We start from the raw sequence: 22,025 nt of genomic DNA, 5'->3' as shown, positions 1-22,025 counted from the left end.
TCTGCTTTCATTGTCTGCACCTAAAGAGCGTTTAGTTTCTTGAATCGGTGCCAGGTGGTCAGGTCCTGGACAGTGCAACAACTAGATATTGTCCAGGCAAAATGGTGCAGTTGGTAGTTTCAAAGGATGGGAACAAATGGGTTGTGGGACCTTCAGCCAAGCACGTCACATGCATGAAGTGGAGTATGATGCTGTGAGACAGTGTGGTTGTGTCGGGGGAAGAGGACAGTTCAGAGGTAAATGGCAGCATTGAATATTCAGAATTTTTCCCTTTTTCTCGTCAGATCTAATGGGCATGTTTGAAAAACGCCGCTTCCGAAAATTTTTAATGTTTGTTGTTGGCTTTGATGAGCATGACCCTAAAACAAACCACGGCATCGAGCCCAAAAAGACCACCATGCGAGAGGTCTACAAGAAATTTGACCTTGGACAAGATGTCATTGATTTTACAGGACATGCTTTGGCTCTATATAGAACAGATGAGTATGTCATTTTTTTTGACTTGATACACTTGATCTATATCGTACAGCAATAATGACAACTTATGACACTCAACCATGTAATGCTAGGCTAGATGGCCAAAAGCTTGATCAAACAGGTAGCTTTTAAGTCTGTTTATGGAGGAAAGCGAGACAGAGAGGTGCTTGATTACAATGATTCTCCAACCTGGGAAGGTGCTTCAGTGTAGTACAGAATGAGTACTTGGTTGAACGATGAAGCGAGTGTCAGGGCTGCTGTTTTGCGGTCAAGACATCAATTGATGGAATTAGGACATCAATTCTATCACCATGGTGACTATCACCATCCCAAATTGTAATGGTTGTTCTTTCCTTTGTTTTCCTAACTTCCTCGGCCAAGAACTTGCTTAATCTGTGGAATTCCCTGCCCAGTGAAGTAATTGAGGCTACCTCGTTGAATAATTTTAAGGCAAGGGTAGATAAATTTTTGAAGAGTAAAGGAATTAAGGGTTATGGTTATGGTGAGCGAGCGGGTAAGTGGAGCTGAGTCTGTGAAGAGATCAGCCATGATTTTATTGAATGGTGGAGCAGGCTCGAGGGGCCAAGTGGCCTACTCCTGCTCCTAGTTATTATGTTCTTGGGTTCAAAGCCTCTGCCAGATGCCGTCTGCAAAGTTAAATCTCAGTCAGTTTCTCAAATTTGATATAACAGTCGATGCCAGTGGTCTGAATGCTTCACATTGTTCAAATGTGCCGATAGCGACGCAGCAGTATTAATTATTGTGATGTACTGCTGATGTACATTAAATTGAGAGAGAAGACTTGAATGTTTGAGCCCTGTACCAAGAGATTGAACACACAATATTACCTTGTCCTCCTCATGGCACACTGGAGGCATTGATGCATTGTTGAAATGTGCTGTCCACTGGAAGGACATTAAATCGAAGGGTTGTCTGCTTATTCCGATTGTTGTGAAAGTTGTACACCACGGGCGAGATTCCCTGGCCTCTCCTCGGTGGCGGGAGACGACGCCCCGTTCGCTGGCGGTGGGGTCCTCTGTTCCCACCGCTGTCGATAGGAATTCCCATTGAAGCCACCCCATTCCACCAGAAATCCCACAGCAGGGGATGCGGGACCGGAGAATCCTGCCAGCGTGATTGGCTGGAGAATTCCGGCCCACATGTTGTACAGAGGGAATTCTAACATCCTGGTCAGCATTGTCCCTCAACCTGCAACCAAAGATCTGGGGGCTTTAGCATTGATTAAAGTGTGCCGATTAAACCTGCACTGATCAGAGAGTGGACCTGAGATCCTTCTGGGCTGTTGGTCGCGCACCACATATCGCATTTAACCCACCAACTTATTCAGGGTGCGAACGCTTTGATTTTTGAAAGGAGACTGGTGGGAATTTATGATTTGGAAAAGGTATTTGACCTGTTCTTTCTTGTTCCCAGTTACTTGGACCAACCATGTCGGGATGCCATTAATCGCATTAAATTGTACAGTGAGTCATTGGCACGATACAGCAAGAGTCCCTACCTCTACCCACTCTACGGGCTTGGAGAGCTGCCGCAGGGCTTTGCTAGGTAACTGACGCATCTGTATAATGCATTAAATTTGTTGCCCTCCTTGATATGGGCATCACTGTACTGTGATCTTCACTCCTGTAATTGCATGCTTCGGCCACCAGATGGTAGTGCAAACCCCCTCCATACCCATGGCCATTTTGCCGTCATTGGCAAAACAGGCCTGCCCTGATTTTCCATCAGCAAAACCAATGCAGAATTCACTTGTTTTATTTTAAATAATATCCTCATTCATTTTTTTTTTTAAACTTTGTTTTTGGTGGGGTTTTTCTGCTGCCAATTGGAAAAACTTCCACTTCTTGCACCTAGAAATATAAGTAAAGTTTATTTATTTGTCACGAGTAAGGCTTACATTAACACTGCAATGAAGTTACTGTGAAATTCCCTTCGTCGCCACAGTCCGGCGCCTGTTCGGGTTAATGCACCGAACCAGTACGTCTTTCAGACTGTGGGAGGAAACCCACGCAGACACGAGGGGAACGTGCAAACTCCACACAGACAGTGACCCAAGTCGGGAATCGAACCCGGGTCCCTGGCGCTGTGAGGCAGCAGCGCTAACCACTGTGCCGCCCTATTGGCAGGTGAGCAGACTGGGTCTACTATCACAAAACTTTGATGAATTGAAAAAGTCCCCCATGTAGTGCTCTAATAATGAGTCCAATTTCAAGAACATTCTCACAAAGAGTAAGATTACATTTTTAAAGTCAGTGGTGTTTGATAATTTAATGCTTGATAAATATGTACTACACTGTGTTGTAAATTCCTAGCCCAGTCATTTTGTTTCTTAAAGACTTGATTAGTTGTAAGTATTCGCATTCCAACCATTATTCATGTAAATTGAGTCTGTGTCTTTATATGCTCTGTTTGTGAACAGAATTCCCACTCACCTGAAGAAGGGGCTTGCAGCTCCGAAAGCTTGTGTGGCTTTTGCTACCAAATAAACCTGTTGGACTTTAACCTGGTGTTGTTAAACTTCTTACTGTGTTTACCCCAGTCCAACGCCGGCATCTCCACATCAAGATCTTTTCACATACAACTCTTACGAGGCAACCAGAATGCAGCAATTTTCATGCCATTGTTCTTGGCTAGATATTCACTGATGTCAAATGGTCGGCCAAAATGGAGATTGCACGATCTAATGCCAATGTTGGCATAACATCCGGTGACCATAGAGCTGGATATTCAGATGCCTGATCCTGCACTTGGTCTATTGGACAACTTGAGTGAGCTTTTGCTCGGTATTTGGGTTCTGATGTTTCTTTCTTTCTCCTTCTCTCTTTACCAGACTGAGTGCTATATATGGAGGTACGTACATGCTGAACAAATCAGTGGATGAAATTGTGTTTGAGAAGGGACATGTGGTGGGCGTCAAGTCAGAAGGAGAGGTAAGTCTGGCTTGTATGGCGTGAAGCTGTACGACAACTCTTTTTAAAGACAAGATTAACAAGATTTTGGGATCATAAATATAAATGTCAATAATCCAATAAAAAAAGGAAGGCACTTCTTTACTTGAGTGGTTAGAATGTGGCAAATACATGGAATGCAACTCAGAAACAGGTATTTAACCCAACATGTTTATTTATGCGCCTCCTGTATTACAACAGTAACGACACTTTGGGGTGCTTCCTTGGTTGTGGAGTATTTTGGGATGCCCTGAGTTGTTGAAGAATGCAGGAGGAGGCGATGGCCTGGTGGTATTATCGCTAGACTATTAATCCAGACACTCAGCTAATGTTCTGGGGACCCGGGTTCGAATCCCACCACGGCAGATGGTGCGATTTGAATTCAATAAAAAAAATCCTGAATTAAGAATCTACTGATGACCGTGAAACCATTGTCGATTGTCAGAAAAGACCCATCTGGTTCACTAATGCTTTTTAGGGAAGGAAATCTGCCATCCTTACCTGGTCTGGCCTACATGTAACTCCAGAGCCACAGCAATGAGGTTGACTTTCAACTGCCCTCTGAACAAGGGCAACTAGGGATGGGCAAAAAATGTTGGTCAGCCAGCGACGCCCATGTCCCCACGAATGAATAAAAATAATATAAAAGCGAATCTTCCTTTTTCCTCTCATCCTTCCATCTTCATCAAAGCTGATCTTTCAGGATTGCATGGGTACCTTGAATAAACCAAATGAGAATATGGGAGATGAAAATAATTGGAGGATATGTGGGCAGGATTAAAGCTAGGTAGGGTGGGAGGTGGCTCGTGTGCAGCGGGATGTAAAGCAGTTGGGTAAAATGGGTTGTTTCTCTGCCACAAATTCTTATGTAAAGTGAGTAAAGAAGAACCGAATTTGGAGCAAACCATGTTACTGAGATGTGAAGCTTTGAAACAAATGCCTTGACGATAACACAAGAAGAATGTGATTCTCTTTTATCACCTCGAAGAGAGCTGACACGGAATGGAGGCTACTGTAATAGTGCTCGGATCAGCTGGTTTGGTCAATGGTACCACGTTTCTGAAGCCGAAGGTTTTCGGTTCAAGTCCCATTCCAGAATGTGAGCTCAACCTAGGGTTTAGTTTGGTTCTTAAAGCACACCCTTCACTATTTTAACCGAGAATCATAGAATCCCTACAGTGCAGACAGAGGCTATTCAGTCCATCGAGCCAACACTAGCAACAATCCCACCCGGACCCTATTTTAACATTTAAAGTTTATTTATTCGTGTCACAAGTAGGCTTACATTAACACTGCAATGAATTGACTGAAAATCCCCTAGTATCCCCATAACCCCACACACTCACCCTGCTAGTCCCTCTGACACTAAGGGGCAATTTAGCATGGCCAATCCACCTAATCTGCACATCTTTGGAGTGTGGGAGGAAACCCACGCAGACACGGGGAGAATGTGCAAACTCCACATAGATAGTCACCCAAGGCCGGAATCCCTGCTGTGGGGCAGCAGCGTTAACAACCGTGCCGCACTCGGCCATCGCCTCTCCATGAGAGCAAGTACAGAATACTAAATTGAAAGCATGATCCTGAGATTTTGTCACTCAATCTCGCCTCCCGTCCGCCCTATCACTAACCTTCCTCTTCTGCAAATTTACTTATCTGTGCAAAAGTTTTTGTGCACCCGGCCCAAATATGGGTTCATCTGCCATTTTCAAAAGAAAAAACAGAAGCCAACTTCAGAAAATGTCGATTAAAAATAAAAAGGCGGCTAAATGAAATTTACAAGGAAAGGTTGTCCGTGACATATTTACTGCCATAGAAAATAAATAAAACAAGAACAATTTCTCTCATAAGTTTCTCTAAGTTTATTCAAAATAAAGTTTATGTTGCCTTAGATCCTTTATACAGGTTAAATTTTAGGACGACTGGAACCTTTCTCATGGACTTCCATTTGTAATAGAAACCTCGCAAGTGGTGAAATTAGAGCCATAGAGGTTTACATCATGGAAACAGGCCCTTCGGCCCAACTTGTCCATGCCGCCTCTTTTTTTTTTTAAACCACCATGCTAGTCCCAATTGCCCGCATTTGGCCCATATCCCTCTATGCCCATCTTACCCATGTAACTATCTAAATGCTTTTTAAAAGACAAAATTGTACCCGCCTCTACTACTGCCTTTGGCAGCTTGTTCCAGACACTCACCACCCTCTGTGAAAAAATTGCCCCTTTGGACACTTTTGTATCTCTCCCCTCTCACCTTAAACCTATGCCCTCTAGTTTTAGACTCCCCTACCTTTGGGGAAAAAATATTGACTATCTAGCTGATCTGTGCCCCTCATTATTTTATAGACCTCTATAAGATCATCCCCAAGTCTCCTACGCTTCAGAGAAAAATGTCCCAGTCTATCCAGCCTCTCCTTATAACTCAAACCAAACAAAGAACATACTTTCCGTATTTCCATCCTTCATCTACAACTTTAAGCCTATTACATTTCTAATTTGTCCCAGTTCTAGGTCACAGACCAGAAACATTAACTCTGTTTTTCTCTCTCCACTGACGCCTAATGCGCTGCGTATTTCCAGCATTTTCTGTTTTTATTTCAAATTTCCAGCGGTATTTTATTTTTTATATTTATCGTGTGTTGTGTTCTGTGACAAACAACGCAGTGGTGGGTTGAATCCCTCCTTTTCAGGGAGGTGGGGTTTACACTCATTTAATGTTTGATTGTGGGGGAGAAAAGCACTGGGGGAAGTGCAGTCATCCTCAAATAAGATTATTTAGTCTTTTTTCTTGTATACCTTGTAACTTTTTCACAAATTTAATATTCATTTCTTGGGGCAACTGGTTTGGGGCCCACTTGCGGACCACGAACTGACAACTCATTAATTCAGGGTATTTAAGTTGTTCTTTTTCATTTGCAGACAGCTCGTTGTAAGCAGCTGATCTGTGATCCCAGCTATGTACCGAGCAAGGTAAAGAAGGTTGGAAAGGTCATAAGGGTTATCTGCATTCTCAGCCATCCAATCAAAAACACAAATGATTGTAATTCCTGCCAGATCATTATTCCACAGATGCAAGTCAACAGGAAGTCAGGTAATGCATGATATTAAAGTAACATGTATTGTATGAGGGAGAGGAATTGCGGAGATATAATTGTGTAGAGATATTGGCATCACAAATGGATCTTAAACAAATATCAATACAGCTGGAAGTGCTGCGGAAAGCTCCTTTCACGCAATAAATTGCAGGTTGCCAACCATCTTGAGTGATGGGCTGAATGGCCTCCTTGTGTGACTGACTCAATCACCAACCCTTGTTGAAGTAACTCATCCCTGCCAAGGCAAGGCTGTGTTCCGATACTGACTTGTGGCCCGGTTTAATGAGGGTTAAACATAGCGAAGGCTCTAATTCCTGATGGCTCTTCAGTCAGCCTTGCTGGAATGTCCGTGTGAATGGATGTTGGACAAGGACAGCATATTAGTCCTTCCATCCATGCTACCTTCACCACAGTTGAACAGCCTTCTCTGCACATGCACGAGGGTTGGCCACTTGAACAAGTCGTGGGACTGCCAGCGCCAGGAGAATTGTACTCCAGCAGAATTGGAAGTCATCCAAAAAGGAAGGCAGAAAGGGGTCATCGCAGCCCTTGGGGAGTGGTAATGATGCAATTTTGCTGAGCTAGATTTCTTGAAACACGTAAATAAAGAAATAAATTCTTCTTTCAGACATTTATGTTTGCATCATGTCGTTCGCACACAACGTGGCAGCCGAAGGAAAGTATATTGCCATTGTCAGCACCACTGTGGAGACCAGTAGTCCCGAGAAGGAGGTTCAGCCAGCGCTGGAGCTTCTGGAGCCTATTGACAAATCGTAAGGCACTTTCTATGTAATTTTATATCTATGATTATTTTATACATATAAAGATGAATTAAGAATAATGCAGTCACTTTTCCACAGCATCACGGTATGTATAGTGCAGAAACAGGCCGTTCTCCTTCAGAGAGTCACGATGGTGTCTATGCTCCATATGAGTCTCCTCCCATTTTTCTTCATTAACTTCGCTCCACATAACCATCTGTTCTTATCTTCCTTGTGCGTATTTTGCACATACCTGCATTGGAGGCAGTTCAGAGAAGGGCGGCATGGTAGCACAGTAGGGCGGCACGGTAGCACAGTGGTTAGCACTGCTATTTCACAGCTCCAGGGTCCCGGGTTCGATTCCCGGCTCGGGTCACTGTCTGTGTGGAGTTTGCACATTCTCCTCGTGTCTGCGTGGGTTTCCTCCGGGTGCCCCGGTTTCCTCCCACAGTCCAAAGATGTGCGGGTTAGGTTGATTGGCCAGGTTAAAAATTGCCCCTTAGAGTCCTGGGATGCGTAGGTTAGAGGGATTAGCGGGTAAAATATGTGGGGTGGGATTGTGGTCGGTGCAGACTCGATGGGCCGAATGGCCTCCTTCTGCACTGTAGGGTTTCTATGATTTCTATGATTCTATGAACGTTCACAAGGTTGATTCCTAGGGTGAAGGGGGAAGTCTGATGAGAAGAAGTTGGGCTTTGGTTCATTGGAGTTTGAACAAATGAGAGATCTTATTGAAATCCATATAGATTTATATAAATCTATAAGATTCTGAGGGGGCTTTATAGAGTGGATGCTGAGAGGATGTGTAGAACTAGGGGCTGCTGTTTCGTTAGTGGTCACCCATTAAGTTGAAGACGAGGAGGAGTTTCTTCTCTTCTGAAACTTTGGAATTATCTGCCCCAGGGACCTGTGGAGGTTGAGTCACTGAATAAATCCACGGAGGGAAGAAACAGATTGCTGAATTGTATCGCACTCGAGGGTTATGAGGGAAGACAAACCCAAGTATTTTCATGCTCTTTGTACTAATGACTGAAGAGATGCCATTGAGGTTACACTGAACTTGTCAAAGACACAAGTTAGACTGTCGCGTGTACCATTCATGTAAACCTTTTCTGCACTCTTTCCACTGTGTTCACTCCCAGGGTTTAGAAGAATGGCTCCAGGATGAGAAACTTCAGTTATGAGGATAGATTGGAGTGGTTGGGGCTGTATTCTTTGGAGAGGAGATTTGATCGAGGTGCTCAGAGTCATGAATAGGCTGGAGTGAGTGGATAGGGAGAAACTGTTCCAGCTTGTGAAAGGATGGAGAAAGAGAGGGCACAGATTAAAAAGTGATTTGCAAAAGAAGCAAATGTGATGCGAGAAAAATCTTAGAATCCCAACAGTGCGGAAGGAGGCCATTCGGCCCATCGAGTCTGCACCAAAAACAGTCGCACCCTATCCCCATAACCCCACATAATTACCCTGCTAATCCCTCTAACCTATGCATCCCAGGGACAGTTTTAGCATGGCCAATCACCTAACCCGCACAGCTTTGGAAGGAAACCGGAGCACCCGGAGGAAACCCAGCAGACACGGGGAGAATGTGAAAACTCCACTCAGACAGTGACCCAAGCCGGGAATCGAACCCAGGTCACTCGAGCTGTGAGGCGGCAGTGATAACCATTGCGCCACCGTGCCATACCATCTTTTTCACACAGCGAGTGGTTCAGGTCTAGAATGCGCTGCCTGGAAGTGTGGTGATGGCAGGTTCAATCGAGGCGTTCGAGAGGGCACTCGGTGATAATTTGAATAGTAACAATGTGCAGGGTTACAGGGAAAAGTCAAAATGTTCATTTGGAGAGCTGGTGCAGGCACGATGGGCTGAATGGCCTTTTTATGCACCGTAACAATTCTGTGATTCTGTTTCAGTTCTGGAGGCCTGGGGACTAGACATTGCTCAACCAATGGAAATCCAAATCGGCCAAGTATAACAAAACACTGGCCATTCCGGTTTATCAAACGTGTTAGATGTAGACGAGGGGGGGCATTTGGCCCATCCATGTCTGAAGAGCCTGCAGTTCCTGCGTTCACCTTCACTCATTCCGAATCACAGGAACTGGAATTTTTGGCCCCCTGCTGGCGAAGGGTTCATAAAATTAAAGTGAGCGTCTTTGCCACTGCCTTCCTGCCCACTCCAATCTGTGTCTTGTGTTACAGGAGGTGGGGAAACATCAGGCAGCCCTCCCTCCCTTCGCCCTTTAGAGGTTTTTAAATGACCAATTAATGGCTACTCTTTTTTTTGAAGCATATCTTCACACATGCTTTTCCTGTTGGCGGGGGAAGGATTCCCAAGCTGATTATCGGCCCATTGAATCACGCTATGAACGCTTCTTCCATGGCCAACAAGTCCTGGCGTTGGACTCGATCCCAGAGCTTCTGGTCTGTAGACTTTGTTGGGACCAGAACATCCTGCCGCCAACCAATGGTGGGCCGCTGGAAAATACGCTGGAGGAGGGCTGGAAAATTCTGCCCGTTAACTTTGTTTTTCATTTTAAAGTTTATTTATTATTATCACAGGCAAGGCTTACATTAACACTGCAATGAAGTTACTGTGAAATTCCCCTAGGTCGCCACAATCCGGTGCCTGTTCGGGTCAATGCACCTAATCAGCACGTCTTTATGAATGTGGGAGGACCCGGAGGAAACCCAGGCACTGGGAGAATGTGCAAACTCCACACAGACAGTGGCCCAAGCCGGGAATCGAACCCGGGTCCCTGGCGCTGTGAAGCAGCAGTGCTAACCACTGTGCCACCGTGCTGCCCGCCCTTCTATCCACAGATGCTGCCTGATGTGCTGAGCATTTCCAGCTTCATCTGTTTCTATTTCTTGTATGTTTTGGTTTCCTAAAGTTTTCTTCTTTAATTAGACAGCAAGAAGTAATAACTCGTCCTATCTGCTATTCCAGATTTGTCTCGATCAGTGATTTGTACCAACCAACAGATGATGGAAAAACAAGTCAGGTACGGGACTGAGAATTGCATAAATTGGGTTTCTTTGTTTATTTAAGGTGTGTTATTTGTGTTGTGGGTCCAAATTGAGAAGACAGAATTTCCTGGGACTCCATTGCATCGTAATGCTGACAGAGAGTCATGATTTAAATCGCAAACCTCAGATGGTTCTGACTGGGTTAGACCTATAGTTACCCAGAAAAGGTTAACCTCTTATAACATCTGGGTAACTATTGCGCAGAACCAGAGTGACCCCAGGGTACCCCAAACACCTGACTACTCCCAACCATGGGATTTCCTCCCATCCCCATCCCCAAGGGAGTGAAAATTTTAAGTTTATTTATTAGTGTCACAAGTAGGCTTACATTAACACTGCAATGAAGTTACTGTGAAAATTCCCTAGTTGCCACACTCCGGCACCTGTTCCGGTACACTGAGGGAGAATTTAGCATGGCCAATCCACCTAACCAGCACGTCGTTCGGGCTGTGGGAGGAAACCGGAGTACCCGGAGGAAACCCACGCAGACACGGGGAGAAGGTGCAAACTCCACACAGACAGTGACCCAACCCGGGTCCCTGGCGCTGTGAGACAGCAGTGCTAACCGCTGTGCCAATGTGCTGCCCTACACCCCACAATGGCGACACCACCTGCCTCCACCCCAGACAGGCCATGTTCTCACCCCACCCTGCTTTCTCATTTCCCCCAGAGTCCCACTTGCCTTATGCATGTTGCTCGATGGGCGGCACGGTGGCACAGTGGTTAGCACTGCTGCAACACTGCACCAGGGACCTGGGTTCGATCCCTGGCTTGGGTCACTGTCTGTGCAGAGTTTGCACGTTCTCCCCGTGTCTGCGTGGGTTTCCTCCGGGTGCTCCGGTTTCCTCCCACGCTCCGAAAGACGTGCTGGTTAGGTGGATTGGTCGTGCTAAATTCTCCCTCGGTGTACCCGAACAGGCGCCGGAGTGTGGCAACTAGGGGATTTTCACAATAACTTCACTGCAGTGTTAATGTCAGCCTACTTGCGACACTAATGAGTAAACCTATTACAAAATAACTTGCCTTCTTCCTGGCCTGTCAAGTACATTTAAACTCATTTGGACCTTTAAACCTACCTGGTATATGGCAGCTAGTGTCATTAAAAAAGGGATGTGGTCCATTGCCCTTTGACACCAAGCCCAGGACATGCTGCACTGCCTAGATCTTGTCCGGCCTGAGTCGCAAGGTCGGACAAGATAGGATCCAAAACATTTTGAGGTTTAAAAAAAATCCGAGGAGGGGAGTGGCAACCTGACCCTTCCTGCCTCTCTGAGGAAGTTCACGCCTGATGTGTTCAGTGGAAGCATTGCATTGAAGGTGAATGGCACAGGATGTTGGTGTGCTAATACCCCGCGGCACAAGACCGAGTTGCAGATTCTGTCCAGCGCGCTGCTTTTAGCTACGTGCATGCTCTCAGTTAGTGTGTGGGAGACATTGTCAACCAAAGGTGTTATAAACCATAAAATGGGCCACTTTCAGAAGGAAAATGAACATCCCCATTCAAATTACGTTGATTTCTTGACTGACTTTGACATTCGTCCATGCAAAACTTTGCTTCAAATTGCAGCAGCAATAAGGATAGTAAACCAACACAAAATCCAGCCATGCTGTGGTGTAGTGGTGTTGTCACTGGACTATTAATCCAGGGATGCAGGGTAATGCACTGGGGACCCGGGTTCAAATCCCACCATGGCAGACGGTGAAATTTAAATCCAATAAAAATCTGGAATTAAAAGTTTAATGAAACCTTTGCCGATTATCATAAAGACCCATCTGGTTCATTAATGCTGTTTAAGAAGATAAATATTTTCACCTGGTCTGACTTGCATGTGACTTCAGCTGTGGTTGGCTGTTAAATCAGAGAAATGCATTAAATGTTGGCCCATCCAGCGACACTCCTATCCCATGACTGAATAAAAGTGATCAAAAGATTGCACAGTAGCCATGAAAAAGAAGCTGCTTTTCATGCAGTTATGCAAAATACAATAAGATTTGAGCAAATTTTGAGAGATACACTATGAATATCATAGAATCTTGCAGTGTAGAAGAGGCCATTCCGCCCATCGAGCCTGCACTGACTCTCTGACAGAGTATCTCACCCAAGATCTCGCCCCTGCCTTATTCCCGTAACCCCCCCCCCACATTTTCCCATGGCTAATCCATCTAACCTACACATCTTGGGACACTAAGGGGCAATTTAGCGTGGCCAATCCATCTAATCTGCATATTTTTGGGCGGCATGGTGGCACAGTGGTTAGCACTGCTGCCTCACAGCGCCAGGGACCTGTGTTCGATTCCCGGCTTGGGTCATTGTCTGTGTGGAGTTTGCACGTTCTCCCCGTGACTGCATGGGCTTCCTCCGGGTGCTCCGGTTTCCTCCCACACTCCAAAGATGTGCAGCTTAGGTGGATTGGCCATGCGAAATTGCCCCTTAATGTCAGGGGACCTAGCTTGGGTAAATGCATGGGACTATGGGGATAGGGCCTGGGTGGGATTGTGGTCGGTGCAGACTAGATGGGCTGAATGGCCTCCTCCTGCACTGTAGGATTCTATGAATCTTTGGACTGTTGGCGGAAACGGAGCACCTGGAGGAAACCCATGTAGACGTGGGGAGAACGTGCAAACTCCACACAGAGAATCACCCAAGACTGGAATTGAACCTGGGCCCCTGGCGCTGTGAGGCAGCAGTGCTAACCACTGTGTCACCCACAGCAGCAATTTCTGGTCTTCTCAGGCGGAAGTGTGGAATACAGGTCAGGCCTTGTGGAAAGGTACATTCGTGTTATTCTTCACATTTCACTATTGGTTTAGCAGCTGGCGCAGCAGGTTTCTGTCTGGCCACAAACATTTGGAGTCTGGAGCTGGAAAATGACTTGTATTATAAAAGGAAAAGATGGGAGGGGGAGGGGGGAGTAGCGAAGAATGCTTTCCCTAAATGCTTGTTCTTGGATTTTACTTACAGATTTTTATCTCGCGTTCTTATGATGCCACGACCCATTTTGAGACCACTTGCGATGACATAAAAAGCATCTACAAGCGAATGACGGGCACAGACTTCGACTTTGAGAACATGAAGCGCAAACAGAATGATGTGTTTGGCGATGATGCATAGTCGTAATACACTAGGTTGTGTTTTGTTCCTTCACAGCACTTTCATATGAGAATATTGATGGAACTATTAGTGAGTTAGATTTCAACTTCCAGAGATACGTACAATTGTCCAAAGAAACAGCCACCTCTTCATTTCGATTTGTTTTTCAAATGTTATATTTTTCTTGCGTTGGGTGTGGTGGGGGATTGCAAGGAAAGGGGACAAGACAAGTCCTGTCTGGCTTGTGTGGTCCTGCACTAAGTAGATACAGTTCTGCACGCTTGACAAGTTTCTCATATCAGTGCGTCTATTATAGTGAGTTGGTCTCTAGGCTTATCCATGATTATTTAAAATCCCATTTCGCCACATGCCCACCCTTTGCATTTCATCACTTCCTGTTAGTGTGGTCAGAGGGTTGCTGCAAATCTTTCATTTCACCACCCCTAGCCCCCATGTATTGCTTTTGAGGGTGAATCAACATACCATTCATTCTTTTCTCTGGCGGCATAAATGGCGAGGTAACTTTATTAATACATGTACTGTTACTGATCAGTGTTCAGAAGATCTCCCAAGTTGTGACCATTTATTTATTTATTTTTAAAAAAAATCACCAATCACTCATTTGAGGCCTCTGGAGACCTGTACAAACCCCCTTTCCCAGCTGCACAGATTGCAACGCCAGTTACAGCAAGCGGAGTGACATTGGCAAGGAGCATTGCTGCTTTGAATTATTGGGATCAATCCTCGCGATGCCTTCCATGACTTGGCACAGGCCAGCAATCGTTTTAAATTTTAGTTTTGCCGAAACCCGACAGATGAGCTGATGATGGGAGGGAAGAGCTTTGAGGAATTAAGCTAGGCGGGCTCTTCCTCCTTTACGAGTTACCTCTGAGGTGAACGTCTAAAGATATACAGGTTACTTCAGTCAGAAACAGTAAACTCAGAATAATATTTCAAGATACCCTGATGTTGGTTGCTTAGAAGACTGGTTGTACTTGATCACTGGATTTATTTTAAGGAACATTGTTGTAAAGGGATGTGGAAGGAAATGTTAAAATCAAACTTCTCTTGTGATTAGGGAACAGGCAGACTGCTAGATATTTGTAAGTCACAAAATGGTAAACCGACTGATGCTCCTTCCCTATGCTGTTATCTTCCCTGTGTCACTGTCTGCTAAATAGTGCCTCGTGTGTGTGTGTGTATTTTTATTTATTTCCACTTCTGTGAAATCAAGTCCCAGTTAAAATATTTGAGCCTACGCCCACTAATGCTGTCAAATGAACCAGCAAGGTAAATGTCCAGCTGGGGTAGATTTGGACCGAGGTGACGAAATGCACTGTAGGACTCAGTGATCTGCCCACCTGGTGGGAGGGTGGGCTTGTTACCTGGAAGGCAGTGGGCTTGGATTGAGTAATGTGGCAATGGATAAACCTTTGGAGTTTTATTTGATTATCATTGTAGATCAGACAGTATTTATACAGGATTTACCTTGGGGGATTGGCTCTCAATGGTAGGATAGATTACATCCTACTTGAGGAGGCCTAATGAGAGAAACCGCCTCCTCGTGTTCCTGTGTTTACTTTCTTGCATTTTCCAACTCTTCGATACTAATTTAAATGAACCACTGACTCAACACTGGTTGTAAATGCGTTGAATTACAATTTTTTGAGAAAGAGCATGTCAAATTGTCATGAAACTAATCTTTCTTGAATACCAAAGAGTAGCAAAAGAGACAAGGTACAGAACAAACAGACCAGTCTCCTGGAGGACATCACAGGTTCCAGAATCAATCCCATTGGAGTTAATAAATTGATCAACTTTGTAATAGTTATGTGGCAGCAATATTTCTCATGGGAAAGTGCAAGTAGATTTGTTTTAGTTATAAAGACTTTAAGTAGTTCAGACTAAACTGGAATTAACTCAATGTTTGTGAATGGATGTTGCTTCTTAATACCTCATCTTACATTGAAAGTATTATCTACTAGCTGGGTGCTTGGACTTTAGTGGTGGGGGATACACCCATATGTAACACTGAAGGTTCTTTATTTCTTGAATGGAATAAAACTGGACATGCAGTCAGCAGATAAACTTAACTTTACTTGTACATTCAGAACAGTTAACCCAGCCGTCAAACTCCGGTCAACTTTCCACAGTCCAGCTTTGTTTCGGAGTCTCGGTGATTTTGCACATGTGAAAAGCAAATTAATGTAATAGAATAATATATTGCCCACTTCTAATTGTTGCAGTTATCTATGCATCCAATGTCAGTTAACTGTTTTGAGCAGTCTAGTTATTGGGTTGTCTGCTGTTCGGCTACCTAAATTAAGCAGATCGTTTGTTACTGTCTAGTTATTTTAAATGATAACCTATTTTATTCCCATTGAAGTACGTCACTGTGGAATTCTTATAAACTTTGAACTTGGAAAGTTGTGCATTTTTCTTTCTCATTCCACCTTGACTTTTGAGAACCCCATGACATTAGACTGGCAAGAAACAGGGGACTCAAGAGTTACATCAGCATAGGGGGAGTACTATGTGCCGTGCTGAGGGGAGGCGGCGGCCTAGTGGTATTATTGTTATGGCTATTAATCCAGAAACTCGGCTCATGTTCTGGGGACCTGGGTCCGAATCCCGTCATGACAGATGACAGAATTTGAATTCAATAAAACAAAATCTGGAATTAAGAATCTACTGATGACCATGAAACCATTGTCGATTGTCGGAAAAACCCATCTGGTTCACTGATGTCCTTTAGGGAAGGAAATCTGCCGTCCTTACCTGGTCTGGCCTACATGTGACTCCAGAGCCCCAGCAATGTGGTTGACTCTCAAATGCCCTCTGAACAAGGGCAACTAGGGATGGGCAATAAATGCTGGCCAGCCAGCGACACCCATGTCCCACGAATGAATTTTAAAAAAAAAGTCCCTTGGGGCTTGATAGTGTGATCATAATATTTTGAATTTACATCAATGACCTGGGTTCTGAAAACTCAATGCAAAGTGTTCAATTTTTAGAGATGAAAACAAACAGAGTGTGTGGGAATGGAGGAATCAGCTCAGAAACTACAGAGTGAATGGCAAGATATGTAAGTGGGCAGAACGATTAGAGGTGCTTTTTAATGTGAACAATTGTCGAATAGTTTTTTAAAGTTTTAGTGTCACAAGTAGGCTTACATTAACACTGCAATGAAGTTGCTGTGAAAATCCCTTAGTCGCCTGTTCGGGTACACTGAGGGAGAATTTAGCATAGCCAATGCACCTAACCAGCACGTCTTTCAGACTATGGAAGGAAATCGGAGCACCCGGAGGAAACCCACACAGACACAGGGAGGACGTGCAGATTCCACACACTGACCCAAGCTGGGAATCGAACCCGGGTCCCTGGCGCTGTGAGGCAGCAGTGCTAATCACCGTGCCACCCAAATGTTTCTCATGGGGAGAAAAAAATTAATGAAATACATAAATGGAGAAGTTGAAAACCACCAAGAGGCTTTAGTAAATTTGGTATTAAACATGCACGGCCAATGGAGATCAACAAATCTGTTCAAAGACATAACCAAAACCATAGGAGGAAATGATAAAATTATGTATTGCTCTGGCCACATTACTGAGTCTGAATATTCAGTACTGAAAAATGAGTGAGCCATTTCAAACATTGGCAGCAGTACAAAAAGAGGCACAAGGCTGTTTTCACAGTGTCCAGAGATAGTTAACTCAGAATATTACTTTAAACTGAGAGGATAGAATACAAGTTCGAATTAGGTTGAGGTAATTTTACGACTACAAGTAGCATGTGGAATAAGCTTCCAGGTAGAACCATTGAAGAAACATTTGAATGCTACACCAGGGGAATCTTGTTGGATGGCTGAGTTAAGGAATCTAAGGGAGGATGTACTGGCCTTGGAAAGGGTCCAGAGGAGGTTCACAAGAATGATCCCTGGAATGAAGAGCTTGTCGTATGAGGGACAGTTGAGGACTCTGGGTCTGTACTCGTTGTTTAGAAGGATGAGGGGGGATCTTATTGAAACTTGCAGGATACTGCGAGGCCTGGATAGAGCAGACGTGGAGAGGATGTTTCCACTGGTAGGAAAAACTAGAACCAGAGGGCAGAACCTCAGGCTAAAGGGACGATCCTTTAAAACAGAGATGAAGAGGAATTCCTTCAGCTAGAGAGTGGTGAACCTGTGAAACTCTTTGCCGCAGAAGGCTGTGGAGGCCAGGTCATTGAGTGTCTTTAAGACAGAGATAGATAGGTTCTTGATTAATAAGGGGATCAGGGGTTATGGGGAAAAGGCAGGAGAATGGGGATGAGGAAAACATCAGCCATGATTGAATGGCAGAGCAAACTCGATGGGCCGAGTGGCCTAATTCTGCTCCTATGTCTTATGGTCTTGAGATGTGCATTCCTCATCTGAAACTGTGCAAGAAGTAGCTAAACATTGTTCATGCAGGGACACTGAATACTCTGGACCTAATGTTTTATTGATTGGGTTTCTATGAGTATAGTGGGGCATTTATTAATGAATGAATGGAAGGTGCAAGAGCTCTTGTTTTTGTGGTCAAATTATCTGTAAAACATGTTTACGTAACTTAATAGTGACCTATCACTTGTAAACGTTCAATATTAGCCACACAGGATACAACCAAGAAAGGATTTTTAGACATTTATTACCTGCTAATTCAACGTAAGTAGTTGAATTGGTTGTTTAACCCGTACTTACTGCCACCATTATAAAATGTTAATACTTCTTTCATGAAACAGTGCCTTGCTCCTGATTGGAAAGATAATTTTCTGACGCGGAGCTCTCCAATGTGTTAAAAATTAAGCTTGCCATTTTCCAGATTCTTAAATCTTATGATCCTGCCCCAGATGTAATAATATTGATGTTTAGATGCTTGATGCACTCTACTCCATTGAGTTTATTAGAACTGCCAACTAGACTTGGGAACTCTTGGCCGCTCACAAGTCTCTCACGTATCCATATTACTCTGCGCTGAAGCTTTGGTGATCAGAAAGGCCGTCAATTCCAATAAGCAAAAGAGACAGATGAACACTGCAGCAGACAGCCAGCTTACCTTTGAATGTTGAAGAACAGATGCTGATTATAAATCTCCCAGCTGTTTGCATCATGGAAGATAGGGTATTTGCAGGTTTGTACTTTGGTTCCATCAGAGTTTGTATAGCATGATATTACAGTAAGTCTCCACCATTACCTCTAACTGAGTTTGGGGGTCCAGTCTTAATATTTTTGAATGCACCCCCCAAATCCTAACCCCCCCGTTCACTGCCATATTACCTCATTGATTTAAATCCAGCAGGGGCGGCAAAGGGACTTCACTGGAGCAATCTTGGAGAAGTTGGCGCAGCAAGATTTACGGAGAAGTGGGAAGTGGAAGACCTGGTGTCAAAGACGGATTTCTACTTCCGTACAGGTAACTAAGCTGCAACAGAAGAAAAACTCTTATTTTGAAACCTAGTTCTCAGAATATGCAAACTCCCCGAGCCATGTTGTAAGTGGTGGACAGAGCTAAATGATACCACAACCAATGGATCAGATGAAAGCTCTGCAGTCCTGCAACATCCAGTCATGAATGGTGATGGACAACTAACAGGAGGAGGCGGCTCCACAAATACCCATCTTCAACAATGGGAGAACCCAGAACACCAGTGTCAAAGACGAAGCTAAAGCATCTTCAGTTACAAGTGCAGAGTGGATGACCCATCTCGGCCTCCTCCTGAGGTTTCCAGCATTACAGAGGCTGCTCTTCAGCTAATTCAATTCATTCCATGTGATATCAAGAACTGGCCAAAACACTGGATATGGCAAAAGCTATGGACCTTGACAACATTCCAATATCAGTACTGAAAAAGTGTGCTCCAGAACTAGCCACATCCTTAGCATGGCTGTTCCTATACTGCTCCAACAATGATAAATTGCCCAGTTATGTCCTATCCACAAAAGGCAGGACAGATCCAATCCAGCCAATTACCACCCCCTGAGCTTCTTAATTATCAGACAGAGGTAATGGTTTAGTGGTATTGTCACTGGATTAGTAATCCAAAGAGCCAGGGTAATGCTCTGGGGACCCAGGTTCGAATCACACCACAGCAGATAGTGAAATTTGAATTCAATTTTTAAAACAAATCTGGAATTAAAAGTCATGGTGGCCATGAAACCATTGTCAATTGTAAAAACCCATCTGGTTCACTAATGTCCTTTTAGGGAAGGAAATCTGCTGCTCTTACCTGGTCTGGCCTACATGTGACTCCAGTGGGCGTTGGTTGTTCCTGTCAACCAGGTGAAATCACTCAAACACTCACTTCCCCGTTCAATAAGTGGTGGAGGAAAGCAAAGAGAACAGATTTTAAGGAGCACCTTCACGTCTGAAGCCCTGAAGAGGTTTTTTCCAAGTCCGGACAGATCTCTGACGTGAGAGTAATTAACAACAAAGCTGAGGGCAAATTGGCCAATTATAATTTAGCTGGGGTAACACAAGGCTGGGAAATTAACGGATTCTATCTCTCCCTTAAACAATATAAGAAAGAAAGTATCCCTGGAACTGAAATAAAGAGGTTGGATCTCACACAAGACCAAGACTCACTGTCACTGGTTATAAAAGAGATGCATTCGCCATAGCTGCTGCCTCGCTGGTCCCAGAAATAGCTGAGAACTGCAGCCAGTGGTTAGCACTGCTGCCTCACAGCGACAGGGACCCGGGTTCAATTCCCGCCTTGGGTCACTGTGTGGAGTTTGCATATTCTCCCCGTGTCTCCGTGGGTTTCTTCCGGGTGCTCCGGTTTCCTCCCACACTCCAAAGGTATGGGGGTTAGGTTGATTGGCCATGCTAAATTGTCCCTAGTGTCAGGGATTAGCAGGGTAAATATGTGGGGTTATGGGGATAGGGCCTGGGTGGGATTGTGGTCGGTGCAGACTCGATGGGCCGAAAGGCCTCCGTCTACACTGTAGAGATTCTCCGATTCTATGAATCTCCTGACTTTTTCTCGGACTGGTCCACCGCCTCTGGAGGGATTAAGTCAGTGACCTCTGCTTGTTTCTTCAGAGAATCTTTAAATGTCTGTACAGCTGGCTCTGTCAAGCCATTCGAGGCTGGGTGGTAAGGGACTGACTGAACATGTGTTTACCGTTTGACTTGACAAATTGGTGGAACTTCTCGGCTGTAAATGCTGTGCCATTATCGGACACTCCTCAGGGATCTGCCACAACCTTTCAGTACATTGTCCCCAGCTCTCAACTTCTCAGTCAAACAATTCTATCTTCGTGATACAAAGAACAAAGAAGAATACAGCACAGGAACAGGCCCTTCGGCCCTCCAAGCCTGTGCCGCTCCCTGGTCCAAACTAGACCATTCTTTTGTATCCCTCCATTCCCACTCTGTTCATATGGCTATCTAGATAAGTCTTAAACGTTCCCAGTGTGTCCGCCTCCACCACCTTGCCTGGCAGCGCATTCCAGGCCCCCACCACCCTCTGTGTAAAATATGTCCTTCTGATATCTGTGTTAAACCTCCCCCCCTTCACCTTGAACCTATGACCCCTCGTGAACGTCACCACCGACCTGGGGAAAAGCTTCCCACCGTTCACCCTATCTATGCCTTTCATAATTTTGAAAGGATTGTAGACATCTCAAAAGGTGTCTATACCTTTTTCTTCTTGGCTTCAATTATAGCTTTCCTTCCCCTCTATCTGCGGCCTGCAATCTCCTGATTACTGATGTAGTTTTTCCTCGTTGCCAGTGTCATAACTGGAGGCGACTCGATGTGTCTCCCACAATGAAAAGGGTTTATTAAATGATGATTATTTAAGAGTCTGACAGAAACATTGCGTAGGCCTGTTCTCCTCACTGAACTCGTCCCAGTCCCCACCCTTGCTCCTGATTGGCCCATTCCATTGGGTCCGGCCTCATCACATGGTCCGCAAGGAATTGGCCCTTAAAGAGGCCAGAATTCCACAGTCTCCTCATACTGTCTGAATGAGATGAAACTTATCCTGACTGTGGAAAGGTGAACAGCCAAGCTTGACGTGGAATTGTGATTCCAGTTCCTGTTGATTTTTGGCTTCGATAGAAGGCATAGAGTCATACAACGCAGAAAAGGCCCTTTGGCCCATCGAGTCTGCACTGACAATAACTACCTCTAAAATCACACTAACCCCATTTTCCAGCACTTGTCCCATATCCTTGAATGTTATGATGTTTCAAATGCTCATCCAAATACTTTTTACACGTTGTAAACATTTCCAGCCTCCAATCTTTCCCAGGCAGCGCATTTCAGATTCTTATCACCTCTGAGTAAAAAATGTTTTCTCAAATCCCCTCTGAATCTTCTGCCCCTTACCCTGCCCCCTCGTGTTTGACCCCTCAACCAAGGGGAAGAACTGTTTCTTACTCACCCTGTCCATACCCCTCATAATCTTATACACCTCAATCATGTCCCACCTCAGCCTTCTCTGCTTTGGAGAAACCAATCCAATCTCTCCTTGTAGCTCAAATGCTCCATCCCAGGAATCCTAGAAACATAGAAACCAGAAGCAGGAAGAGGCCATTCAGCCCTTCAAGCCTGCTCCGCCATTCATTTTGATCATGGCTG

The 22,025-nt window shown here is 44.7% G+C and overlaps 1 protein-coding gene across 3 annotated transcripts in view; it reads left to right on the top strand.

Moving 5' to 3' along the window:
- LOC144491715 (rab GDP dissociation inhibitor beta) overlaps positions 1–15,843 on the top strand; it is a 50,478-nt gene extending 34,635 nt beyond the window's left edge. For all 3 annotated transcript variants that reach the window (XM_078209923.1, XM_078209922.1, XM_078209924.1), the window contains 7 exons: positions 285–483; positions 1,912–2,043; positions 3,329–3,428; positions 6,365–6,536; positions 7,169–7,313; positions 10,249–10,303; positions 13,291–15,843. In XM_078209923.1, coding sequence (XP_078066049.1) covers positions 285–483; positions 1,912–2,043; positions 3,329–3,428; positions 6,365–6,536; positions 7,169–7,313; positions 10,249–10,303; positions 13,291–13,440 — 953 coding nt within the window. In that variant the 3' untranslated portion in view covers positions 13,441–15,843. The remainder of the gene's footprint in view (positions 1–284; positions 484–1,911; positions 2,044–3,328; positions 3,429–6,364; positions 6,537–7,168; positions 7,314–10,248; positions 10,304–13,290) is intronic.
- The last annotated feature ends 6,182 nt before the right edge of the window (positions 15,844–22,025 follow it).

This window comes from Mustelus asterias, chromosome 3 (assembly GCF_964213995.1).
Source record: "Mustelus asterias chromosome 3, sMusAst1.hap1.1, whole genome shotgun sequence".
In the NCBI taxonomy this organism is placed as follows: domain Eukaryota; kingdom Metazoa; phylum Chordata; class Chondrichthyes; order Carcharhiniformes; family Triakidae; genus Mustelus; species Mustelus asterias.
This window is presented reverse-complemented; position numbering and strand designations above follow the sequence as displayed.